The following is a 26,889-nucleotide window of genomic DNA, read 5'->3' as shown; positions in this document are numbered from 1 at the left end:
GAACTTGCCAAACTGGACGATTTTATTGTTGTTTTTCTCCTGGATCTCCCAGCCATTAGGGAATCACACCCCATCCGCACGCCTGCGGCCGGCCCAGCTGCTCCCGCAGCACCACGATCACACAGTGCCTCCTTGGCTGTGCCCAGACAGTCATCTCTGACTGCTGCATATCAACTGTAGGGAATTAATTCATTTTCTTGCAACATTAGAGGTGAATTAAACGCTGGATACTCGCTACCAGTCACTGGAGGAATTCTGCTCCTGAGTCCTTTCATGGGAAGGAAGGAAGGTAGGAAGGAGGAAAGGAAGGCAGGAAAGCAGGAAGGAAGGAAGAAAGGAAGGCAGGAAGGAAAAAAGCCCTTTTGAGACCACGGAAAATTGCAAAAGGATGTTTCTTCCAACCCGACATGACAAAATTGAATTCCAAGCTATTTAATGCATGCACGAAATGCCATAGAGGAACCCAGCCCGAGCACTCCGTCCAGCACGACAGGGAAAGGGGTTTGGAACACGAGCATCGCTCCGGCACCCGCTCAGTGCTTCCAGCTCCGGACTTGCAGGCGATTCCACTGAAATGTAACTACCGGGTTAAGGGTTCTCGCGGACAGGGCCAGCATTTCCATGGACACACAGCTACGGAACACGGCGGGTATGATCACACGAACGATGGAGACCTCGGGGAGCCGCTGTCCCAGGGGGGTTGGAGCCCCACTCAGTCCGCAGGGCGCCGGGGTCAGGGTCCCGGCACGGCCCTGTCCCCTCCCCACCGGGGGTCCCGTCCCAGCGTGGCCGCAGCCGCCTGGCCCGGCCGGTGGCATTTCAGGAGTGAAAAACCAGCCCCACAGGCGGGGGCTTGGGGAGCCTCTGGGTTTGTCCTTAAAAACGGGGTTTCACGGGTTACACCGTCACGAGGGTGATGCCATGCAGCCTGCCCACGGCCCTGCCCGCCTCAGACCGGCGTGGTTCGTCTGTTGGCCGGGTTGTTGTGCAAAGACTCCTTGAACTCTTTGGGGATGGAGTTATGGACCTGTAAAAAACCGTGGTCCCGCTCCGAGTTAAGCAGCGTCCCCATGGTGACCTTGGAGGGATCCCTGGAGAGGGTGAACATGGAGATGTCGGTGGAGGGGATGGTGCTGAACCCCTTGCTGATGGGTGACATGTCCCGGGAGCGGGGCTCGGTGGAGCGGGAGCTGGACCGCCGGCGGAAGCGGTACCTGTAGGGGGGGAGGCGGGTGAATGCTGACTTCTTCAGCAGCTCCGAGTGGGACCTGGCGCGGATCTGGCGGTGCTTCTCGATGTACATGTGCACGGCAATCACCCCCACCATCTCAGCGATGATGAAGGACAGGGCTCCGAAGTAGAAGGACCAGCCGTAGGAGTAGCTCTTCTTGGAGTCGCTCTGTCCCGGGTCCCCCGCGTTGGCCGAGATGTAGACGATGATCCCGATGATGTTGCTGAGACCTGCAGGGGAGGATGAGGGACAGGCGCTCACCTGAGTGGCAGGAGCGGGATGGGAGAATGTGTCCCCATGGGGCACCGACCCCTCTGCCAGCACAATGGGGCCAAACCCCCTCACAGAGCTCTGCTAGCCCAGTGTATCTATACACACTGAGTATATCTGGATATTCTTGGATATTGGGAGGTTGGAGGGAATAACCACTATTTTGTTTAGGAAAGGGGCATTTCAAGAGCTGGCTGTGCTTTGGTTTGCTGAGCAATGAACCACAGGAGCCCGGTCTGTGGCCAGAGCAGAGACAACCCAAGGGGCACAGAGGGATCCCTCCAGCCCAAACCCCAGCTTGCCATGGCCCATGGGAACACATGGGAAGCTGAAATGGCTCCATGTCTTCCCATTTCTGCTGGAGCCTGGAGGCTTTATTTGAGCTGGGGGCAGTTTGTGCCCTGCCAGCAGCCAGCGGGGCTGTGCCGCAGGGCTGGGGAGTGGCTGGTGCATTCCCGGATTTACTTAATGAATCGATTATGTTCTCTCTGCTGTTTTCTCATCTGCATCAGCAGCTCCTGCCAGCCAAGGAGGGAGAGTCATTTGTCTCTTTGTGGGGAGAAGAAAAACACAAAATAGAGCAGTTCCTTGAGACAAAGACATTGTCACACGATAATCAGGGGAAGCGTTGGGGAACAGCACAGAGAAATGAGTAATCCAGCAGGAACGGCCCCTCCAGAGAGCGATTTCCATGCAGGACTGCGGCAGCCCCTCTGCCTGGTCCTGCTGCTGCCAGCACAGTGCCCGCTGACTGACAGGGCCCCCCAAACCTGTCTGGGGCTGGGTGATTCCCCAGTGGGACAGATGTGCTCGGGGAACCCTTCCCAGGCTGCAGCACCTGCACAGATCCTGCTCGGGACACAGCAGGGTGGACGCTTGAAGTGCTGCCCAGCACAGTGACCGAGGCCAGAGACCCCTGACAGTTCAGCCCTGTGACAGGGATTTTCCCACTCGGATGGGACAGCTCACAAGCCCCAGAATCTGTGCTGACAGCCTGGGAGGACCCACACCCCATCTCTCACCCTGTCCCCCCCAGGCTGGAAGAGCCACACCCCTGGGAGCTCCCACCTGCAGAGACGAAGAAGATGCCGGCGCTGAGGATGACGTTGTGTTTGCTCTTGTAGAACTCGCTGGCGGCCACGCACAGGCCCCCGAAGAACAGCAGCCCCACGCTGAGGATGGGGAAGATGCTGGACGCTCTCACCGCACCTGTGGGACAGGGAGCGGGGCAGGATCAGCCCTGGCATCGCTCTGGCACCCAGGAGGGAGCAGTGCAAGGGCATGTTTGGTGCTGCCAGCAGAGGTGGGGACACCCAGCACGGGTCCCCTCTGTGCATCCTCTGCTTGGCATGGAATCCTGGAATGGGCTGGGGTGGTAGGAACTTTAGAAATCATCCCATTCCACCCCCTGCCATGGGCAGGGACACCTTCCACCAGCCCAGGGTGCTCCAACCCCATCCAACCTGGCCTTGGACACTTCCAGGGATGGGACAGCCACAGCTTCTCCGGGCAACCTGTGCCAGGGCCTGCCCACCCTCACAGGGGAGAATTTCTTCCCAGTATCTCTATTGTCACTGAGCTGCTCCAGCAGCCCTGCAGACCCCGTGATTCCAGCCACAAGAACAGCTTAATCCCTGAATTTCTTTTCCCCCCACCTCCTAGGCTATTTTTTCCAGCCTTGTCACTTACTCAGCACCAGCAATTTACCTTCCCATTACCAAACACACCACCCACAGGTTTTAGCTGTGGATGTGCCTCTGGAGTCTGGGATGGCAGAAACCACATGGATCTCACCAGGCTGGGGAGGAACTGCCAACCACAGAGTCAGGAACCTTTCCCGTAGGGCCCAAACCATCACAGCTGCTTTGAAAGCCAAAATTTGCAAACTAATACACCTCAAGTTCAACAAAAAGTAATTTTCTGGTGCAGAGGAGAAACATTTTGAAAATGAACAGAGAGCCCAGGCCCTGGAGCCCAGCACGATGCCATGACCCTGGCACTGGGCTCCATCCCACAGGATCAGCTCTGGCAGAGCCAGTCTCTGCGTGCTGGGGAGTCACTGACCAGGCACTACACAAAGAAGGGTCTTCCCTGAACGGATCAGCTTCCAAAATGACAGTAGAGACTAATGAATACAGAAAATCACTACCTGCTGCACCAAAAATACACTGTGTCTTGGCTTGGGCTCTCATTCCTTGATTAGGGCTGTTATTAAAGCACAAAAATGCAGAGAGGCCCCATTAAAATGCCACTCTGGGGGCTTTAAAATAGACTTTTTACTTTAAATGTGGGAAGGGGTGGGAGAACTTCAATGCTAATCTCCTAAAACTGCAAACCTATTCCATTAAAACCCCTCCCCTCTCTGCTGGGTGAGCAGAGCTGTAGAAACTGGGGAGTTCAGAGCAACATCTGGTTGAACAGCAGCTGGGTCAGGTGGGGGAGCGGGGCTGAGCACTGGGCAAGGGGCACAGGGCCCTTCTCCTGGGATTCCTCCCACCCCCAAGGGCTCAGAGAGCACCCAGGGCTGCCACCTCCTCCAAAGCTGCCCCATGTCCTTGTCTGGACACACAGGTGTTGGAATAAACCCTGAGCTGTGCAGGCTCCTCAGCCTGTCACACACACGTGTGGCTGTGACAGGCTGGGCAGTCCTTGCCCGTGTGGCTTTGCATGTTGGGCTGTGTCATTTGTGCCCAGGCTATGTCACCAGGTGGGACTGGATAATATTTAAATACTAAGGCCCCTTCCAACCCAGGCCATTCCAGGATTCTATGGCTCTGCGTGGTTCTGCCCTGAGGGTTTGCTGGCCCCATAGACAGGAGAACCTGCTTTTCCCAGGAGAGCTGCCAGTTTGATTTCCCTCTGTCTCCCTGCACTTGGCTGCCTCTGCAGAGCACGTGGCAGATGCTCATTGTGCTCTCCCAGCAGATCCAGCCTGGCTGGAGACTCTGGGAACAGGGACACCAGCATGGACAGGGCATGAGCATGAACCCCTGTGGTGCTGCACCACAGACACACGGGGTCCCAGTCCCCTCTGAGGGGACCCCAAGAAGCTCAGGCTGTGCAGCAGCTCCTGGGACCGGCCATGGGGACAGGGAGTGCCAGACAAATGTGCCATTGCCACGAGGACTGCAGTGGGACATGGCCACCAGGGTAACCACCAGGGGGGCCAGGGAGCCAGGTGGGAGGGACCTGCTGGGTGAGGCTGGGGGACAGGGATGGGGGTGCCCTGTAGAGGGGTTCAGGGGGTGCCCAGGGAACGTGCACCGTGGGGAAGCAGAACTCACGCAGGAGATACTCAGCCGTGTCTTGCTCGTAGTCTGCATCCTCGGGGAAGTGGTCGATTTTCTTGCACACTCCTCGGAAGGTTCCTGGGAACACACAAGCCAGAACACGCTCAGACCTCCCTGCTCTGGCTGGAGCTGCAGGATGTGCAGCAGCCCAGGGGCCTGGATGTTTTACGTGGGGAAACTGAGGCACAGCATGGGACTCCTCTGGAGGGGCAGGGTGAGGTGAGAGCAACTGCAGCATCTCCCTAGAGGAAGAGGAGCCCCCTCGTCACAGTGGCACTGGAGCACGTGCTCAGGTCATGCTGGCTCTGTCCCCTCTCCCACGGGAGCAGGAAGGACGTGACCCCAAGGGACAGGCTCCACCCTGACAGTGTCCTGCACGCTCCCGGGCTGCACTCGAGGGAGCTGAGCGTCGTGACAGGCATCAATTAAAGCTTGGAGATGAAGCTCTGGAGGAGGCAAGCTGTCATGCAGAGGGAGACACGGCATCCGCGGGAGAAGCGCTGCTGCCGTTGCTTTGGGAACTCTGGGAGAAGGGGATGCACTGAGCGCAGCGAGGACACCAGCTGCACGGCACAGCCCCCAGCCTCCTCTTCCTCGCAGCTTTCGGGGTCCACCCACCTTCTCCCGGCACCCAGAGCCAGCAGGCTCTGCCCCCTCCCCCCGGAGTCACCCCCACGTGTCCCTCTGCTCTCCAGCCGTCGGGCACTGCACCAACTGAGCCCTGCTCTGAGTGGGCACAGCCAGGGCAACGTGCCCGAGTGCCCAGGGGGAGGGGTGGGCAGGGGGGCAGCCCCAGCTCCACTGCCACTATCTCACGCTCTGACATTTATTTTGGCTCCTTTATTCCCTCTGTTCATCAACTGATGCTCGTTGCCATGGCAATGCTGAGCCACCTGACACACAACTTCAGCCTCCAAACACGCACCACAACAAGGCTGGAATCCCAAAAAGCCCCCTCTGACCTCCAAAATGCTCCCTGGAGGATGGAGTCCTGCCTCAGGGAGCTGTGGCTGGAAATGGCTCCAGGGATGGATGAAGCAGCTGCTCAGGATCCTGGCTGGGGACTGAGTCCACCAGGCAGTTGGGCTACATGGCACATCCTCAGCCATCAGGTCCCTGTCCCCTGGTGAGGGCAGATGAAACTGCAGGTATTCCTCTCCCAGCTTTATCACTGGGCCTGGGTTACAGCAGCAATACCACATCGTGGGCAGGAAAGAAGCGGATTTTGTCCAGGTCCTCAACTTCTGGAGTCTCCTGCTCTGCCCACATTCCCTTAGCAAGACCTCGAGGCAGCAGTGACGCCAGATTACCTGTTCCTGGATCACTGCTCCTGGCTGCCTCTGACCCCTGCCAGATGCAAGGCCACAGCTGTGAGCTCGGGCAGAGGATGCCCTGCTCCAGTGCTGGCCAGAGCAGGACTCACTGGGATGCTGTCCCACTGGGATGTGTCCTGGCTCTGGGCACTTGCAGCCTCAGCCCCTGCTGACGCCTCTCCTGGGCACACCTCACCAGCACCGGGTGTGGATCCAGAGTGGGCTCCCCCAGGCCCCCAGACAGGCTGAGATGGTGCCTGGCCAACAGGCACCAGCAAGGAGACATAAGAACAATGTTCTGAATCAGCTGGAGATGTGCCAGCTCCAAAGCCTGCAACAAAATCCTTTGCCATGTTCCACAGCTCTTCCATTTCACATCCCTCCTTTCTTTTCTGGAAAAGCATCTGCAGTTGCACAACCCACCACTGCCTCAGTGCTCTCCTGTGGCCAACATGGACACACTGACAGTGAGAAATGCTGCTGCCATGTCCAGGGAGAGAGGCTCAGCCCTCGAGGTGGCACTTTGAGCCTGAACAAGTCAGCGAACAGCAACATCAGCAGTGTAAGTGCCTGGGTGAGCCAGGCAGAGCGGGTGGGAAGAGGAACACCAGGGAGGAGCTGTGCTCTGCACCCCCAAGACACTCGTGGTGGCACAGGGACAGGTGTGTTCTTCCAACACTCGCTGTGTGCTGTGGCACTGCCTGCCCAGGCTACATTACAACCTCCACCACGAAGCCAGAGCACCCCCCGACCCTCCTGCAGCGTCTCCCCCACCGACCACCAAGCTGCGCCATAAAGGGGAGCAGCTGGAGGAGCTTGGTCAGGAGCTGAGACTACCAAGCCCCAGCTAGGCCCTCCTGCCTCGTGGGGTGACAGGGGCACCTGGTCATGGCAGGGTTAGAGTGAGCAACCCCACCACTACCACCAGGTGGGTGCTACCTCTCTCCTCACCCTTCACAGCTCCTGCACGCCCCTGGCCAGGAGCAGAGCACATCCACCCACACTCTGACCCACCTTCACCCAGCTGCAGGTCAAACCCTCCATGCAGTGGTCTCACTTTAACCCAGGGGTGCCCTGAGAATCTGCAGGTATGGCAGGGAAGCCCTCTCCAGCTGGGAAATCTTCTAGGGCACGTTGTCCGTGCCAGCAATGGGACCGTGGGCCATGTGGTACCTGCAGCACGTGCCTGCCCAGCAGCTCCAGGCTCCCTACAGCGAGCCCTGTCTTCAGGTGACACCAGATTTGAGTTGGGAGTGATGGACTCGTACAGCACACTCTGCAGCCGCTGGTTTGTGTGGGATCCCTTCCCTTCCTTCCCCACCCCCGGGGCTGTTTGCATCCCTGTTTGCATCCCGTGCTCCACGTAACCCTTCCAGCCCTTCCATGGCCCCAGCTGGGAGCCCCACACACTGCCTGCTGGATAATAGGAGTGGTGGCTGCCCCCAGAGCCCCCCTCCCCCTGGGGGCACAGGGCAGGGCTTTGTGGCTCTCCTGCTCTGCTCTCTCATGTTCCGCTGCGCTGAGCTCCCGGCACCGCGTTCATCGGCGCACGCAGAGGCAATTAATTGATTTGATCTCAGGTTGTTTTCCTCTCACAGCCCTGTTCCCCAGGGGGGGCTGGGGGGAACGGGGAGGGGGTTGCAAAGGAAGCACGATGGTGTAAATATGGCCAAGAATATCGATCCCAGCCCGGCGAGCCAGAAGACTAAAGAGCTGCAGTTATGGTGTTAAAATCTCATTACTTTTCATCCACTGGAACAGTTTTCCAGAGACCATTCTGGGTGTTACTACTGTGTGCAAAGGAAGACTCAGGCTGGGGAGGATGAGCTATGACCACGTTTAAATGAGAACAAAATTCCTTGCTCCCCTAACTCTAGCTCAGCCAGGAGGAGTCAAGGTCACATTCTAGCCCTCAGCTCTCCACTCCTCCTGATAAATCCAAGTGAGTTATCTCCTGAGTTGTGGTTTCCAGTAATGGCCTTCCTAAAGACACCAAATCCATTTGGAGGCAATGGCAGTCCCTGTGGTCCAAGTGCTCTGAAGATTATTATTTTGGAGAACCAGAGGTCGGAGCTGAGCTGGGAAATGCTGGGGCAGGAGCCTGTGGCACATCCCCAGAGATGCTCAGGCTCTGCACTCCCTGAGTAACAAGAGCGAGATACCTAAATATCTCCAAGGAATTAAAACTTCAGGGCTCATCTTTTTTTACCTCCCACCCACCTCCCAGATGCTTGGAGAGATGGAAAGAAATTCATCCGAATTCCTTCCCTTTCCCAGCTCCAGGCTCTGCAAGGAATCCTGAGGCTCTTTGCACAAGGTCCCTGGTGTGAGATTGCAGAGCCAGGGGGTTCTGAGTCTTGGTTAGCCACGGCCAGCACCCAGTGGCCACTGGGAAGGGCTCAGTGGGTGGCACTGAGCAGCTCCTGTCCCCCAGGAAGGGCTGTGGGGGTCCAAGGACCCCCCCCCCAGCACCTCGTTTGCCTCCTGCATCGCCAAATTTTCAACACAGCCCAATTTCAAAGACAAACAGCAGCTTAGAAAAGCATCAGGGAGAGATGGTGGGATGGCTACAGACCTGACCCACAGCTCAGAGCAACACAGCCGGAATCGCTGCTGGAGCCAAAGACAAGAGGTGCTACCCCAGGGCAGGGAACAGTCAGGGAGCCAGGTGAGGGACCTGTCCTTGCCATCATCTGTGACTCCTCAGACTGTTACTGTCACCTGCCTCCTCACACAAGCATCTGTTGGCCTCAGCTCTCCTGGAGAGTGGCTGAATTCAGGCAAAGCCTGTGTTTTCATTCAACAGAAGCCCCCAGCTCTGCACCAGCTCTCTAGCCAGGATCTCCCCGTGTCGGGAGGGGTGCTGGGCTCCCCAACACCTGGCAGTGGGAGGAATCCTCCCCCTCAGGACTGAGCTGTCCTGCAGCACATCCCCATCGCCCCGGCAGCCCCACACCAGCTTCCCACCGCAGCACCGGCGGAATCTGGCTCCATCTCCACTTCACACCCTCTCCCCCTCTCTGCGGTGGTGGCTTGTGGCTGAGCAGAGGCACCTACACAGATATGCCTGTTCTGAAGGACTTTTTTCCTGTTTTTGTAAAAAAAAAAAAAAAAAAAACAAAAAACAGTGGAAAAAGCCCGAGTCAGATGAAAGGAGCACAAGAGCGAGGAGGCGGCAGAGGGGGCTCGGCGGGGCTGTCGGACCCCAGCGTGAGCACACACCCCAACACACAGGGGGGAGCACCGAGCCCCCCCTGCACCCCCACAGCTCAGGGGATGGGGAGCAGCAAATGCCCATGCCGGGCATCCCCACGGGGGACACCAGGGGGAAAACCTGGCACTCACACCAGGGGCGGGCTGGGAGCTCCTGCCAGCTCCAGCCTGCCGGGTGCCAGCGATCGGCGCGTGGCACAGGGACTTCACTCCCTCAGTGGTGCTAAAAGGGAAAAAAGAGAAAAAAAAAATCTACATTTTGACAGTGACTCATCATCTCCCATTCTGGAATCTGTGGGGTTGGTGCAACCTACACAAGGCAGTTCAGAAAAGCAAAACAATTCTGAATAATAGAGGAGGAAAAAAAAAGTTTGCAGCTGATGGGTAATTTCCAGCCCTCCGCTCCAAGGGTTTAGCTGGGTTTTCTCATTAGAAAAGTAACCAGGTAACGCTCTGGAGCTGCTTCCAGGGGCTCCCCCTGTGCTCCCTTCCCTCCATCCTGCCACCTTCCTCCTTCCATCCTGCACTGCTGGAGCTCCTGGCAGGGAAGCACCACGCTCCTGGGAGATGCTGGGATCGGGTAGGAAGGTGCAGGGGGCTGAGGTGAGTGTGGGGGTCCAGGGTGGCCCCATCCCTGCTGTCCCCTCATGGCACAGCGATGGCAATGGGCAGCAGCTGCTGCTGCTGGGAGCCCTCGCATCGTGCTGGGGAGGAGAGCGCTCATCAGCATGTCTAAGGAAATCATTTCATGTTTCATCTTTAACAGTGAATAAACATTGATTTTTATTTTAAAAAGTAATTGACATTCCTATGAGAGTGCAATGAGCGCTGGAGCAGCCAGAATCAGCGTAAAGAAGCCATGTGCTAGAAATTAATGAGCTTCACTGATTAAGTTTATCTGTTTAAATTAATACAATTCTAGCAATTAAAGAAAATAATGATCTTTTGTTTGTTTGCCTGCTTGGAGATGTTGATAGTAAGAGATGGGGCAGAGCAGGAGCCCTGGCCCCAGCTGAGCATCCCAGTGCCTGAGGCATCAGGCCCTCTGTCCGTGCAGCCAGGGCAGGATCCCCCTCTTCCTTGTTTAATGAACATTTTAGATTCACTTGGGTTAACTGATGAGCTTCTGGGAAGGGTTTGCCTTCCAGCCTCCTCTTTGGCTGTTGGTAATAGAGACAGCCAGCTCAACCCTGGAGATTCCTGGACCACACAGCTTTTTGCTGGCAGGAATTGGGGAAAAAGTGGGTCCATCCTGCACCGTGAGAGCTCGTGCCTGCTTGGGAAAGGGGTCTGGGGCTCATTCCCATCCTCTTCTGCCCACCACTCCTGAGGACTGGCTAGAGCTGCCAGAAGCTCACAGTCCACCACTGGTGTGAGCACCTGGTCTTTAAGATCCCTCCCAGTCCAAACCATTCTGTGACTCCATGATTCACTGTCCCAGCCACCAACTGGATAATTAACAGAAGGATCCAGACTCACTCGTTTGCAGGAGTAAGTTTGGCCCACATGGTGTTTCATGGCCAGAACACTGAAAACTGATGATAAAAACTGCCTAGATGGGACCAGAGGGAAAAACAAGAGTCAGGAGTGTAAAGCCTGAGATACTCTGGTTAAACAAGCTGCCAGTAATTCAGACCAGGAGAGTGTGTGGAAGTGGGTGCTTCGGTGTCTGCTCACACCCCGAGCTGTGCCAGAGGCCGGATCATCCCCAGGCTGCTTGAACACCTGTTTATACTAAGGAGGAGAGAAGCTGCATTATGATGGGGAGCTGGAGGTTTCACTTCACCAGTATTAAAATGTCCTCTGAATTTCTAAAAACCTATAAATGACAATTTCATAGCTGTGAAGCGTGGCATCCAGCACAGGGGAGTGCTATTTTCGACTCTGTGTTGACAGCTGAAGGGGAATGGATCATAGAATTAAAAACTAGTTGCAGCTCAAGTCCAAGCAATCTCGGCTTGATTACGCTTCTTATGGGCACACAGAGGCAAGGCCAAGGCACCAGCAGAGACTCCTGGTGCTTTGAGAGGTCAATTCACAGAGCAGAAAACAATTATAAGCCAAATCAGTTAGCAGAATGATTTAAGCATAAAAGCACAACTGTGAATAGAGAATGATTTAAGAGTGTTTTGCCCCAAACCCATCACCACGATGGGAGTTTGTATCGGTTTAGAAACTGCCTGGCTAATACGTAAACAGCTATAAAAATAAAAACAGGCCCAGCAAAGAGAAGAAAGGAGATATTCATAACTCTGAATATAAATCAGCAGCACAGGATTGTAGAGCACTGATAAAGGCGCAAACAAGCAGCAGAGAACCATCAAAACGTCCTTCCCCGGTGCTCTGGGATGAGCAGCAGCAGCAGAGAGGAGCAGTGCCACCGCCCGTCACCCAACAGCGGCACAGCGTTGGCCACAGGCCCCAGGAACGGTAAATAACCCACCACAACCACAGCGTTTCACACCCAGCACGAGCACATCCCGCAGCTCAGGGACACCAGCACATCCCGCAGCTCAGGGACAGGTGGGGAAGGATCTGGCTGAGCAATGAACAGCTGCTGGGAAGGGTGAGGATGGACACACACACTCCACTGCCCACCCTGCCCGGGCTCCAGCCCCGAGCTGTGCCACTGCAGCCCTTGGGCTGGTACCTGATGGCACAAGGGAGGACTCCAACAAGGGGACAGGCCATGGACACAGAGTGACAGGTCACTGGTTGCAGTTGCTCCAAGCCCCATCCAACCTGGCCTTGGACCCTTGCAGGGATGGGGCAGCCCCAGCTCCGGGCAGCCTGTGCCAGGGCCTGCCCACCCTCAGTCTTCCCTAGCTCAAGATGAAGCAGCTCAAATTTGTGACCAACACTCCAGTCCATGCTTGAAAGAGGGTGTCACTCAGGGAGGGCTGGGAGGCAGAGGTTTGGGAGGTGCCAGACAAGCCCAGCACAGTGAGCCCCTCCATGCCCTCAGCACAGCCTAACCTCAGCCCAGCACTGCAGTTCCAGGGCCGCTACAAGCAAATCATTCTCCAAAGGAGCCCCACAGTGCGGAATATCAAGACTAAAAATATGTAAATCGTCATGGAAAGCACTGTCAGAGCTGCAGAGAGACGAGCCAGTTGCCAAAAGGCAATTTCGAATTTCCGAGCTCAGTGCACGAGGCATTAGAAAGGTCACTATTTCTGAAATAAGGATCTTTACAAATAAACACATTTACCGAGGCCTCGGTGAGTCATTCCGGAGCGGAGCAGAGAGCATTTCCACCCTAATGCTCCTGACAGGCCGGGAGCAGGGGGATCTTTTCATGTTTACAGTTCATCAATAGTTATTACAGCTGCACAGTCAATCTTTAAAGCACATTTAGCCTGGGAGGAGGCTCGGCAGGTTGTTTTCCCTGAAAAGTGATATTAAATTTATTACATTCTCCCTCTTTTATAGCATTGATTTGAAGGTAAGCATTTGAACTTCAAATACGTGACTGCCACTCCAGCACCTGCCTTTTTTTAAAATGTATCTATACTGCTGTCACATCTTCCCGGTATAAATATTTGAAGTTTTCAGTTGATGCGCTAAAAGGGCCTCGATCCATCACAGCCTGTTTATTCCAGGGGACGCAGTGGGCACCGTGCTGCCGGTTTGCTGCTGTGGGAGGTGGGTGCTGTCTCCTGCAGGCCCAGGGCATGGTGTGGATGGGGATCCCTGCTCCCCTCCCCGCTGGTGCCAGGCTCACCCCCTCCAGGTTGGGGGTCCGGTCAGCCCAGAGCTGCCGCAGGTACCAGGAGCATCCAGCACCGCCTGATTTAGCTCGGTGCCTGCCGGGAGGCTGAGCCACCTCCTCACCATCTGCGGGAGGGAAGCGAGCCCCGGGGAGCAGCTCCAGCGCCCCAGATGGGGAAAGCCATATTCAGGAGTAGCACCACAGTTTCACTCTTGGCTTTTTTTGGGAGAACAAGAAGGGACTCTCCTTCCAGACTGAGCATCAGGGGAGAACTTTGCTGGTGAACAAGCGAGCGATGCCACCTCACCTTCCCCCTCCAAGAAATAGAAGCTGCCCCCCTGATCTGCCCAGAAGTCAGAGCCATTCCCGTGGCACAGCACTCGCCCTGCCCTGTGCCTTTGGGAGAGCTCTGCCCTTGGGAACACCTCGACAGCACCAGACTAGCAGCAGGCTCCCTGCCTGGGACAGGGGATGGGACATCTTGTCCATCACCCATCCCTTTGGGATTTTATAGCACCAAGAAACCCTAACAAATGACAACCAGCTGCCCTGCACTGCTGAAACACTCCCCTACCCATAGGCAGCCCGTGGGACTCCTCTGTCTCCAGCTCTGCTCTTCCTGCCCACGCTGCAGCCCCGGCACCGCACGCTCTGCATCCTCAGGGCAGGGAGCAGGACCCCTCTCCCAGCTCCAAACCAGTTCCACTCTGACATGTGTCAGACCCAGGCAAACTTCTCCACAGTCCCTGAGCCGCTCACACCATCACCTTGGCCATTAACCAGCCTCAACCTTCCCAGCTTCCCAAACCCAGCTCAACGCGCAAGGTACTCTGCTGGAAGAACTCTGGGCTGTGAAACAACCCCAGTTCCACACAGCCCTGCCATTCCAGGAGCCAAAGAGAACTCTGAGGGGGAGAGGAGAAACATATGAAATCCCTTGAGATGATGGCACACAGAGCTTCACTACTCATTCAATGCTTTCTATCTTCTGCCTCCTTTGCATTCAACCGCAGAGAGCCCACCCTGATGCCGCTGCAGCCAGGTGCTGCTCTGCCACCAGCTGCAAGGACAGTAGGACTATGCCAGGCTGCTTGCCCTGGTTCCACCGGCACCAGCCCCACAGAACTTACCTGGGGCTGCCTCTGCAGATTCACTCCCCTATTTTCACCTCCAGCTTGTGCCCAGGATGTGGCTTTGCCCTCAGCACGGCTCTGCCCATAAAGCACCTTCCTGCAGGGAGAGCTGTGCCTGCAGCAGCCTTTTAATAGCTCTGTCCCAGCTGCAGCCCAGCAGCACCACCTGGTTAGTGCTGACAGCACCCACCTGCCCCACTCTGGGTGATGCACCGGCAGTTTGGACCATGAGCTGGGTGGGGAATGGATGGAGAACAACAGCCCTGGGGAGAGCTTTGGACAAGGGCCTGGAATTACAGGACAAGGGGGAATGGCTTCCCACTGACAGAACAGGGATATAAGGAAGAAATTCTCCCCTGTGAGGGTGGGCAGGCCCTGGCTCAGGTTGCCCAGAGAAGCTGTGGCTGCCCCATCCCTGGAAGTGTCCAAGGACAGGTTGGATGGGGTTTGGAGCAACCTGGACTAGTGGAAGGTGTCCCTGCCCATGGCAGGAGAGTCTGAATGGTCTTTGAGGTCCCTTCCAACACAAACCGTTCCATGGTTCTACAATTCCGTCATCCCCAGTTTACAGATGGGTACTGGAGAGATCACGAGCATCTGCTCATTTTGGGTGCTCAGCTGGAGCTGTGCAGAGCCGGGGATTTCACAGCCTGGAACAGGCTCTGCGCGGGAGGTGCCGGTGCTGTCGCAGCCCAGCCAGCGCTGCCGAGCCTGAGCCGCCAGCGGGGCTGCGCCTGCACCCGGGGAACCAGCTCCTGGGAGCTCATGGGATGATGTTCTGCTGCTCCCGTTTTCTGGAAGGCTTCTCATCCCAGAGGGGAGATCTGTTCAAACTGACATGGCAAGTAATTCTAAAGACTGGCTGAGCCTGTGTACCCTGACCATCCCCAGCCTAAGACACAGGGCTGCCTCCGCCACCCTGCAGTGAGACACGGCCAGTGTCACCCGCACAGCCCCAGTGCGGGGCCGCAGCGGTGGAGAGCAGCTTTCCCAGCCCTGATGCCCCCCAGCCCGGGGGTGCCGGCAGACGGGCCGTGCCATGGCAGGGTGGCTCAGGCGCGAGGGCGATGGCACGTCTGTCTGTCACCTCAGCCGAGCGAGCCACGATTGCCGGCGCAGCCAGACCGACCCGTCTGTGCCGCAGCTTGGCCGGGGATCGGCCCCGAGGGGAGAGCGGGTGGTCCCTGCCCAGGAGCTGCTGCGGGCTCAGGGTAGGGGACGGCAGCAGTGGGACTTGGGGCAGCTCGGGGCAATATGCAGAGAAGATCCTATTTCATATTATTATCTGCGATTATTTGCAACACGCACACCACCTCCCCCCACCTCTCTGCCGTCGCGGTGCCCTCACAGAACCACGCTTTGATGCCGGGCGAGAGAAGCAGAAGCCGCGGCTCCGGCTCCTCCCCAGCCGAGAGGTCTCACAGCCCGCTGCAGCTTTCCTGCTTCCTATGCAAGGCGCGATCGCTCTGATCCTTCTCCCGCTTCTCACGTTGGAGAGAAGGCCAAAGACTGATGTGCAGAGAACACTTTCATCCTCGGCTGGAGCGTGCTGAGGAGCGACAAGAGATTCTCCCGGCACGGGGAGAAGGAGCCTCGGGGCTGCGAGAGGCTCCCAGCCCCGGCAGCAGCCTGGGCGGGCAGGGGGGAGCAGCGTGTCCCCATCTGGAGGGGGTCCCGCTCTCGGCCCGCACAGCTGCCGGGCCGCGGTAAGGGCTGCGGGATGCTCAGGCAAATGGAGGATTTGACAAGGATGCCCCGCACCCCGGCAGGAATGACTGCTCGGGTGGCCGGGACACACAGCCGGGCTGCGGCAGGGACAGCCACCGGCAGGTCAGATCTGCCTCGCCAAGGGACAGCGACCTTTCCCAGCCAGGCAGCGGCCCCGGGCCGGGGTGGGCCAGGAGGCTCCCGGGGAAGGCGGCCGATGACTCCCGCAGCCCCTTGCACTGTTCGTGCGGTGACGTTGTGTGATGCAATCGGTGATGCTGATCCACCACATATTCTGACAGCTGCAAAAATAACCCTAAGTTTGTGTTTAACATCCAGCTGAGCATCACCAGCCTGGCCCAGGAGTTCCTGCTCTGTGCTGGGAGGGAGCCCAGCCCCACCAGGGGGACAGAAGTGCCATCGCTGGGACTAGGGGCAGTTCTGCAGGACACGAGCAGCTCACTGGTGCCAGCAGCACAAGCCAACGCTGATTTTAACAGATTAAAATTAGGAATACTTCAAACGGGTCATTGCTTGTTGGTAGCCTCTCTGGTGGGTAACCTCCCCTTGTGATTCCAGGCATGAACTGAGAGGAAAGGTATTGTTAGGGGACAGTTACCAGACCACCAGTGAAGTTGGAAATGTTAGGGTTTGAGAGGCACAAATCAAAATGCCACCCTCAAATGCCACCTTTTGCCACTGCTCTCCAGTGCCTGAGTACCATGGGGCACATCACCAATGCCAACAGCCCTGAGGGTGTCCAGCAGCCCCCAGAAAGGCTGGGAGTTCACATGTCCCTCCTCTCTCTCTGTGCCCACCCTGGGGCTCCTGGCCAGGCCCAGTTCTCCTCCTTCACTACAAAGCACTTTTGGCAAACAGCAAACATCCAGAGCCCTGTGGAGAGTGGTGGGATAGCACAAAGGGCTGCCCCACTCCCACACCTGCCCTGGCATTTCCTCATGGTTCTGCACAATAAAACACTGCCATTGCCAAAGACCTGATGTGGGAACAGCTCAGCCCTCCTCTGCTGCCCACCAGCATGAGGTTTGTCTGTAGATTGTAGTGTCCAGAGATAAGAGAAAGGCAATATCTGAGAAAATCATCACGTGCTATGACCCATCCAGCAGCCACAATCCCTCCTCATGCCTCTGCTCACTAGGACTGTGAAAAACCCCACTGTGTTCAAGCACAGTCACTCACCAGTGACTGAGGGATTCCTGCAAGGGTCAGGCCATGAGTGAAGCCCAGGGGTCCTGACACGTCTCAAAAGGGACCAAAAGCCTGCTGTGAGAAGACCCTCCACTCCTCCTCTGGGTGAGTGATCACAGAATCACAGAACCCCAGAGTGTTTTGGGTTGGAAGGCACCAAAGGACACAGGACAGTTCCGAGCATGCAGCACAGCCTGACCTGGCCTTTTCCTCCTGGAGACACTGGTAAGTACCTGCGGCAGGTAGATGGCTGCAAGGTCCCCCCAGTGTCAAACCAGAACATTCCCCAGCATCCCCGGTGTCCCGGGCTGACCCAGAGCTGGGACACGAGGGGTGTTTACAGAAGGGTTGTGTAACAGGTCTGGGAGGGGGATGCAGCCCGTGCTCCTCTCGGCTCCTCCCGGAACCCTCCCTGCACTGCAGAGCTGTCAGCACACACACTGGGGACAAGGCACCCGTTGTCACCCCAGCACTGTCATTCTTTATCACAGCAGGTGTCTCCTTAATCAGAGCCTTTATCTGGAGCTGCCTCTGCTGCGCTCCCCGAGCGAGCCATGGCTCGTACAGCCTGATGGGACTGGCAGAGCCAGCACCTCCTGGCTCCTCACTCCAGGGAAAGCTGCCCAAAACCTCTGGAGCTGAGCCCAGAGAGTCAGCCAAAGCAAACCCACCCGAGAACCCTCAGGAGGGACATGAAACCCCCCCCTCCACACCGAACACTAACCCAAAATGCCACCAACCAGCTCCAGGAATCTGGAGACGTGTGGAGAAACCCCTCTCTGAGCCCGCAGCGCTGCTCCCTCCTCACCTCCCCAGGGGCGCTTCACAGGGACTCTGTACACAGGTGGGCACCTTTCCCCTCAGATGCCTTGGACCAACCCACCCCCAGCTCCTGTCAGTGCCCTGTAAATGACAGTGGATACCTGGCAGCTGCATCCTGCCAACGCTGTGAGTCAGCCGGTGACACTCGTCAGCAGATGAGGCAGGGATGAACGCCCCTGACGAGTGGGACCCCTTGGGCAGGGCAGCAGGTGAGCCAACCCCTCTCCCCCATACTTATGGGTTAGTGCATTTATGTAATTTTAAGAGCATTTTTGATTTTCCCAAAAAAGGAGGTTAGTGTCTATTTATGAAGTGCACACTGTGTTCATTAAAAATCCATGGTGAAACCCATGTGAACAGGAACCATGGAGACACAAGAAGCACTGAGGAAGCCTCATGCCTCAGCTGCCTCACCTCCCTCACCTCCCCTCATCCCAAACGACGCAGCATCACAGGCTCCACGCCTGACCCCCCACCCTGAGTGGCTGTGCCACAGCACAGCGTGGCCCGGGGGGCTGTGCCAGTGGGCACAGGAGGGTCTTCACCCTGTGGACCGTTGGTCACAGCACTGGGGGACTTTTCCAGATCCACGTGAGAGGAACACTAATGAATCCACCTGGCCTCACCTTACAAAAGGCAAGATTCATGCAGAGAGAAGGGATTTACCAAAGGCCAGGTAGCTTCCAGCAGCTCATGGGCATCTCTCCCTGCTCCCTGGCTGCTCCAGCAAACATCGTCACTGGCACCACCCGGCCAGTCCCCCACCTCGCTGAGGACCAGAGGATCCAGCATCCATCTGTGGGTATCCTCCCCAGACCACAGCTATGCCCCAGCCACCAGCCCCAGCACCGGGGCTCACAGCCTTCGTTAACCAGCCCTAATTATTTACAGCCGGCCTGGAGCTGGTGACCTTGCATGGGAAAAAACCCACTTGAGCCTCATTCAAATTCAGCCTTCCACCTCTATTACACGGGAACAGCTCTGGAGATGACAGGCTCTGCACCACGCCTATGCAGCAGTAAAATGCCTCTTTCTGAGCTGTTCACAGCATACATTTTACTCATCACGTGCTGCTCGCAGGCAGTGAGGGAACCAGCTCTCTAACCCACCCCAGAAGTCAGGATTTTTGCCCAGAAAACACCGCAGGCTCCCAGGAGGGTGAATTTTGCACCGTCTGCTCAGAGCAGAGCGGGTGGCAGTGAGCTGAGGCACAGCTCCACCCCGGACACTCTCCAGGCAGCCGTGGAGCCGGAGGCACGGCTGCCTGCAGCCACGGTGCCAGCTGGCAGTGGCACGGGACCCTCGCTGTCCAGAAGGATTTTTATGGCTCATGGCATTTGGCCACGTGCCACGGGGACGTGGGTCTGGAGCAGCCCGAGGGTCCAGCCAGCCTCATTTCCATCTCCATTAGAGGACAGTAATTCACATTTATCCGGTACATCCTCCACCAAGGCGAGGCTCAGGGATTCCCTAAGCCTGAGGTTGTGCCTGGGCACCGTTTGTACCCGACCCCTCGCAGAGCCCCGTGCCCAGGGCACGTGTTCAGTCCCGTGCGAGGGCAGTGCCAGGCCCGTGGGCTGTCCCTGCTCTGTGCTGTCCTGGCAGAAAGGCTTGCTGGGTGTCAAACCTGCAGCCTGGTAATTCCACCAGGCAGTGTCAGACAGGGAACTGGTCCCTCTCCACCTTCATCCATCACCTCACCTTAGGTGCCTCCATCACACCACATCCTCTGCTCCCACCACACAGGTTCACTCGGTGCCTCCCAGCTCTCAGGTAACAAAGAGCAAATAATCCCTCTCCTCCACGTCCCCAAACCTGCCTTGCTGTACAGAGCAGCCCTGTCCCCGCTCCATCACCTGCAGCCCATGCTGATGGTCCCCACCCGTGCATTCCTGCTGGCACAGCTGCCATCCCTGGCTCTCCTCGCCGTGGTGCTGGAGCCAGCAGGCACCCCTGGCAGAGCCATGGCCGGGGGCATCGGGTCAGGGGGCCATGCCAGGGCTGGTGGGCCAGTGGGCTGGGGCAGGGTGGTCAGCGTGGCCGTGGAGGGCAGCCTGGCAGCCACAGTAACACCAGCACCAGCACTGGCACCGAGCTGGACCGAGCACCGTGGAGAAGGGCTCGATGGCACGTTGGGGTGTTGATGAGAATCCATCACAGACACCGACCAGACAGAGGAACAGGATGAGCAGCTCCTTAAATACCTGCCTATAATGAGTAGCGAGAAAAAGTGCTCCATCATGGGTGATTGCAATCTCAGGGACATTTGCTTGGCGCTTTTAAAAATTAAAGATAATAACTTTCTAACAGAAACAATCTTGCTGTCACCTTGGGGAAATTCTCTGCTTGGCCTCACTCAGAGGGCTGAGGAGCTAGAGGCGGGGGAAGAGCTGGTGGCTGGCCAGGGCAGCCGCTTCCAGCCCAACTTAATGCCTTCTCTGCGACCCAGCTCTGCTCAGCACAGCCAAAACCAGCCAGACAAAACCAGCAGGGGAAAATCCAGGAGCAAAGGCAGCTGCCTCCCTGCACCTCATGCCTCTGCTAGGCCTGCTGAAGGGAAAATTGAATAAAAAAGTTAAAAATCAGGGATTTAGATACAGGAAGTAGCAAGACACGCATGTGGCTGATGGGAGAAGCTGATGGGATCAGAGAAAATAAACCTGTAACCAAAAGGTCAAGGCAAAGCAAGGGGGAATCCTCTCATTGTGTTCGAAGAAGGTCTCCTGACAGTGTAGAACACCACTGGATCACAACAGGGCAACTGTCAGTCATGGAGCAGAAGTGACACATTATTATTTATTCATTAGACACTTCTGTTCTGTACTTGGAGACAAATAGGCTCCTGTATTCCAGCAGGAGCTGGGGGGATGCTAAACAGTGACTGCGATGTGTAAACATGGAATCGGGAGGACTAAAGAACTTCCTCCCAGGAGCATTCAGAGAATAGGCTGAGAAGGTTTCTGAAGATCTGAAATGGATTTTAATAAGCCTTGCAACTCTGTTGAATTTCTAGAAGACGGGAGAAGTTGGTTCAATGCCAGCAGTGATGCGATGGGCAGTGGCAGGAGCTGTGTCCCCGGCACTGCCCGTGGGTTGGCAGAGGTGGGAACTGTGGATGAGGAAAATGTCAAACGGCCTTGTGGAAAATAGATTTATCAAACTCCATAAATTTTTCTTGATATGGTTACAAATTAACTTGATAAAGGAAGTTGGTGACATAATACATTTAGAGTTCCACTGGGTATTTGATTTAGCTCTCCTGAAAAACTTAAAGACCTGTATTACACAGAATCAACAGCGCATTGTTAATGGGGCTGGGAGCTCACAGAGACAGTCCCTGTCATCTGAGGGATGTTCCTGCACAGGATCACCTGTTACCAGAACAGTGTTGAACTATGACAACATCTTTGTTGGCAGTACCGAAGAAAACATGAAATAATTGGGAGTGAAAGAGGGAAATGGCAGAGAAAAGGCTGATGGGGATATTAATGAACAAGGCAGGCAAACCTGGGCAGCTCGGTACCATGGGATCATTCAGCAACAGCCACCTTTACACAGCCAACTGCAAGGATTAACAGTGAAGAACTAGGAGAGCAAGTTCCACTGTGGGGTAGGAGGGGATGCTCAGCCCCACAGGATGGGCTGGGCCACCACCATGGGAACTCCTTGTGAGGGAACAGCCAAGGGGGCTCAGGTGACCTGCAGGTGAGCAACCAGACTCACAGCAGGCCAGATTAATGACAAACAGCTGCGTGGCTGTGGGGCAACCGGGTAGCAGAGCTCACTTGTTATGCTCAAAGGAAGTTTGAGAAACCCCTGTCCTTTCCCAGTGGAACCATCAGGCCAGGGACACGGCCGGTCATCCTCAGCTGCAGCCTCGAGGACAGACCCACCACACACCCAGAGCCACCCAGGAGCTGCAGGGCAGGTGTGGAAGTAACTGGGCAGGGTCCTGGGGCTGTGGGGCCCGCTGATGATACCCACAATATTACATTTCAATCTAGACAGGATCCCTCCAAAAAGACCAGCCCCAAGTAAGGCTCTCCAGGCTTGGCAGGGAGGAACTGCCAGTTGGCAAAGGCCGTGCTGGAGCTGCTGCAGGGGACACTGGAGGGGCCAGGATGGGTCCAAGGGGGACAGTGTGGCTGAGGAACAGCTCTGGGAATGGGATGTGTGTGTCTCCTGCAAACCGGCCTGCATCCCACCCCAGAAGGATGGAGGATGCCGAGCATCCCCCGTGAGGGAGGCAGGCAGAGCAACGCTTGGCCTCCTCCAGAAGTGACAGAGCACTTTGTTATGATGAGGAAATGAGGGAGGAAAGGAAAAGTACCACATCGCCTTAAAATATGGTATTTTGAGAAGCCTCGGCCAAATCCTCCTGCTCCTTCTGCCTGTTTCAGATCCGCATGATGCCATGGAGCCAGTCCCAATCTACACCCCGCAGCAGGGAGGACATGGAGCCTCCCTGCATTTAATGATGCTGCATTTAATGATGCTGAATTTAATTAAGTTTGATGAAAACCAAAGTTCTTTTACTTTCTCAAAAAACACCATCAACCTAAGCAGCAATTTCTCAACTTCAGCTCTCTCCTCAGAGTGCCATGTTCGCCCCTCCTTTCTGACAAAGCAGGAACAGAGGAAAACCAGTGATGTTGAAACAGCAACAGGGACAGTCGCTGACCAGCGCCGGTCACGCCTGAGTGGGACACACGAGCCGACACCTGCTAAGCGTTTGCATATCATAAAAGCAATAATTAGGATCCAAACGCTGCCAATCCAACCAGTCTATCCCAGCCCAGCAGTCTGGGAACACCTGCCTGGGCTCCACATATTGAGTCAACCGCTAATTTGTGTTTCCCAGTGTGGGTGTCTCTCCATGGGTCTGCAGCGGCTTCATTCAAGATTTATCCGCTCTCGCCGATGGGCTTGTGATGCTCACGTGGTGCAGCTCCCACGCAGGCGCTGCCGGGGCTGCCACGGGCACACAGAGCGGCTGCCACGGGCGCACAGAGCGGCTGCCACGTCGGGCAGCTTCGTGCTCTGCCCTGCGCCCAGCCAGGAGAGCCACTGCGGCTCCGCACCTAATTCCTCCCTCCCTCCACACATCGAACCCCTGTCAGCGGGGGAAAGTTCGAGGCAGAGGAGGTTCCTGACGGGCAGAGAGCTCTGCTCAGTGCTAAGACATTCTTCTGCACGGCAGAGGAACCGGCCCCTCTGACAGACCGGTCCTGGCACAGGGGGGTGAAGCCTCTGTCCCTTTTTCGAGTCCAGTATAGTGAGTGCACAGAAAACAGGAGGCAGCGAGGCCCTGCAGCAGGGATCACACAGGACCTGCTGCACGTACCAGATACAGCCCCCAGCTCTCCCCTGGCTGCAGTGACCACCCCAGCTGGGGGGTCTTCAGCCCCTGCTGCCGCACGGTCCTTCCCTGGTGCCAGCACGTGAGCTCTGCACAGCTTGGCTGGGCAAGTTTTCCCTTCCCAGCACTGCACCGGTTAACAGCCTGCAAGGCACCAGTGCGCTCCTCCTGCAGGATCCAGGAGGGTGACGAGCAGCCCCCTCACATCCCCCCAGCACCATCACAGCCCCGTGTGTTCCCCCAGAGCGCAGCCTGGGACCCTCCCTGCCCTGCCACCGAGTGGGTGCTGCAGCCCCCCGCAGCCCATTGCCACCCACACCCACAGCCAGGGGTTGGTGGAGCCGGTGCCCGGTGTGAGGCCTCGGCTGTGCCGCAGGGACCGCACGGCTCCCGCTCCCACTGCCACCACAGCGGCTGCCAGAGCACCAGCACGGGGTAGGACGTGGAGCTGGGAGCACTGAGCCCACGCTGAGCCCATGCTGCTCTCAGCCCCACACCTGGTCTCAGGGTGACGGGCTGTGATTCAGCTCCAAGCTCTGCCATGGCACTGCCAAGCCCTTTCCTGAGCGAGCTGTGCCCAGGGGAGCGGGGCCTCTCTGGCTCCTTCCAAAGCAGTGATTGATCACAGTGAGGGAAACGTAAAACACTGGCTGGGAAAAAAAAAAAAATAAAGCTAGCAAACCCAAGAATTTTGGAAATTACTCATGCCTCCAGCAATCCCATCTTTCACAGCCCTGGCTCCTGCCTCCTTGGCTCCCTCAGCCCAAGAGGGGAGGCAGATTATCTCAAATTATTTATTACAGAATTAGAGCATGATCCAAACCCTCCTTGAATCAATAAGAAAGCTCCAACTGACTTCACCAGGTTTAGGACCAAGCACCAGGAACAGACCGGGTATTTCTGCATCTCTGGCCGTGACTCACCGAGAACTTTCCAACGTGGAGGAGCAGTTTGGCGCCGTGGCTTGTCTGCTCCCACCGTTGGAGGGGTCACTCCTGGGCTGGGGGAGCCTGATGTCCCTGGAGCCCCACAGGACAGTGGGGCAGGTCCCCTCGAGCACACAGGACACCCACTGCTGCCACTAATTTTAAAAGTTAGAGCCCAGAGTGATGCCATCAGCCATTTTTTTGCTGCGCAGGTACCAGCACCTGGCTCAGTTCAAGCTCATCTTTAAGCACAGCCTAGGGGTGCTCAGAAACACCTCAACCAGCAGCTTTGGAGCAAAACTGCCCCGAAGTGTGGCCTGTGCTGCAGGAGGGCAGCAGCTGCCAGGGCCTTGCCGAGCACTGCTGTGGGAGGGAGGCAAGGGGGCAAAGCGGCCGGGCCGGGCAGGCGAGAGAACTGCCGTGGGGCAGCCGTGTGGGGCAGCCAGCCGTGAGGCAGCTGTGGTGGGGCAGCCTGGCTGTGGGAGGGACAGGATGCAGTGGGGCAGCAGCAGCCCAGCTTGCCCCACTCTGCCGCTCGGATGGGAAGGGCTGGTTCTGTGCTGGGGCTCGGCGATGAAAACGCCTGGTGTGTGTTTGCCGGTGACAGGGGCACGGTGCCCGCGCAGCCTTAGAGAAAGGCAGCAGCAGCGGGGCTTTGCTTGCTCCCACTCCCACAGCCCTGGTAGGGAGAGGGACCTGTGGCCCCTCGGCCCGAAGCTCTCCGAGAGCATCCCCGGGGAGACACAGCGCGGCTGCCGCCGCCAGTGCCGGTCCCCGGCACGGGGGGGACCCCGCAGCCCGCAGCCACGCTCCCCCCGCGTGGAGGAGCCCCCCGCGAGGTTCCACCGCGGTGCCTCCGCAAGTGCCCGGGGAAGGGAGTGGAGGGCGGCAGCGGGGGCGGCGGGGCTACCGGGCAGGGGGATGCTCGGCCGGCCGGGGGATGCTCCGCTGGCCGGGGACCCGGCTCTGGGGTGGGGGGTCCCGCGATGCACCCCCTCCCCCGAAGTTTTGGGGCCGAGGGAGTCGGTACCTTCCAGGCAGCACGTCCTCCAAAGCCCCGAATGGGTCATCACCTCCTCGTTCTTGCGGCTCGTGTCGTTGTCGCTCGTGGACTTAGTCCTACACACGCCGCGCGAGTAGAGCCAGTAGTCGGTGCCCACGGCGATGGTCATCAGGCTGAAGGCTGCGAAGGCTCCCACCGTGGTGACGAGCATCTGGACGCCTCTGTCACACATCCTCATGCTGCTTCATCCTCCGGCGGCGGCTCGCAGGGGAAGGGCCGGCGCCGCCGCCCGCCGCCCGCCGCCTCATGCCCCCGCGGCCGGCGGAGCGCCGGGCCCCCGCGGCGGCGCGGAGCGGGGCGGCCCGGCCCCGGCGAGCCCGGCAGGCATGGCCCGAGCACAGCCCGCGGAGCGCAGCAGCCCAGCCCAGCCCAGCCCAGCCCAGCCCAGCCCAGCCCAGCCCAGCCCAGCCCAGCCCGCCGGAGCGGCTCCGCCGAGCGCTCCCGCCGCCTCTCCCGGCGCCTCCCCCGCCCGGCCGGCCAAGGCAGCGGCGGGGGCGGGACCCGCGGGGGGCTGCGCAGCCGGGACACCGCCCCCCGCCCGCACCCACCGGCCGGCGGCGGGCACAGCGCCGGGGGACCGCCACGGGGAGGGGGACGAGGGCACCGGGACTGGGCACCCACCCAGGGGTGCCGGAACTGGGCGGGGACCGGGACTGCTCCGGGAACCGCACTCCGGGATGCTGAGACCGGGACTGCCCCGGCGGATCGGGAGAGAGACCCTACCCCAGGATACCCGGGCCGGGCAGGGGAACTCCACCGCTGGGGTGCCGGGACTGAGAGGGGACAGTGACCGGGACTGGCCCAGGGACCCCTCCCCGGGATTCTGGGACCGTACCGGGACTGTAACAAGGGACCAACAGGACTGGGTGGGAATGCCCATCCCAGTCAGTACCACAGACAGTCCTGGCAGATACCCACCGGCTGCAGACCCCCGGCAAGGGGCAACTTGGCTCCCCTATCATACACACACACACACACACACCCTTCCCCCTCAGTCTGCACAGCACTGGAACTGCTGCACCGGTACCGGGCACCGGGTGGCATCTGGTGCAAGGGTCTGGGGGTCACACACCCACAGAACTGACACAGGGCTGTCTGTGCCCCGGGGACACCGTGTTTAACCCCTACCCAAGCACCAATTCAGCCCAAACATCCCTGATACCCGCAATCCGATCCTGAACCATTCCCACCAGTCAATCCCCCTGTCCACTTCCTCTTCACCGTCTCCTCATCTCCCTCAAGCATTCCTCAGCCGGTTGGATGAGCACATGACTCATACGACCTTTCCAACAAGCCCTAGAATACACTTACCTCTTGAATTCACAGTCCTGTAAGGGCCACGGGTGAGACGGGAAAGCGAATGATTTACGCGATGGTGTGTGCTTCCCCAGCCCTCATCTGTATGCACTCACATGGAATTACTAGTTATTTACTCCAAAAAGGCAAACAGAAAATTATGAAGGTACCGAGAAATTAAGAATGTGAAAATTAAGTAGCTCCTCAACCTGAAATCACCGTCTGTGCTACTCCCCAGGCAGGATACGCTGATTGCTGCCCCGCCGCCTTCCCTCCCTGCCTTCCCGCTGGCTCCCGGCCGTGGATCACCCTGGTTCATTCCCTGCTTCCCCACGGGCCCCGTGC

The 26,889-nt window shown here is 57.7% G+C and overlaps 1 protein-coding gene across 2 annotated transcripts; it reads right to left on the bottom strand.

Annotated features, from left to right (window-relative positions):
• On the bottom strand, positions 1-26,889 carry CACNG3 (calcium voltage-gated channel auxiliary subunit gamma 3). 2 transcript variants are annotated; one of them, XM_027897234.1, is made up of 5 exons: positions 26,560-26,889; positions 25,216-25,409; positions 4,786-4,869; positions 2,570-2,710; positions 1-1,461 (listed from the first exon to the last, which is right to left on the bottom strand). In XM_027897234.1, the coding sequence occupies exons 2-5, from the start codon at positions 25,397-25,399 to the stop codon at positions 950-952; spliced, it is 921 nt and encodes a 306-aa protein (XP_027753035.1). In that variant the 5' UTR covers positions 25,400-25,409; positions 26,560-26,889; the 3' UTR covers positions 1-949. The 2 variants fall into 2 exon arrangements, with proteins under 2 accessions (XP_027753035.1, XP_027753034.1); XM_027897233.1 differs by lacking the exon at positions 26,560-26,889 and having other exon boundaries at positions 25,216-25,518.

This window comes from Empidonax traillii, unplaced genomic scaffold (genome assembly GCF_003031625.1).
Source record: "Empidonax traillii isolate 1590-97213 ecotype Southwest subspecies unplaced genomic scaffold, ASM303162v1 scaffold534:size827195, whole genome shotgun sequence".
Lineage (NCBI taxonomy): Eukaryota > Metazoa > Chordata > Aves > Passeriformes > Tyrannidae > Empidonax > Empidonax traillii.
This window is presented reverse-complemented; position numbering and strand designations above follow the sequence as displayed.

Coding starts and splice junctions, on each gene's coding strand:
- CACNG3 (XM_027897233.1), bottom strand. CDS start 25,426: ATGAGGATGTGTGACAGAGGCGTCCAGATGCTCGTCACCACGGTGGGA. Junction 4,870..25,215: donor GAGGACGTGCTGCCTGGAAG/GTACCGACTCCC, acceptor GTGTGTTCCCAG/GAACCTTCCGAGGAGTGTGC. Junction 2,711..4,785: donor CACGGCTGAGTATCTCCTGC/GTGAGTTCTGCT, acceptor CCTGTCCCACAG/GTGCGGTGAGAGCGTCCAGC.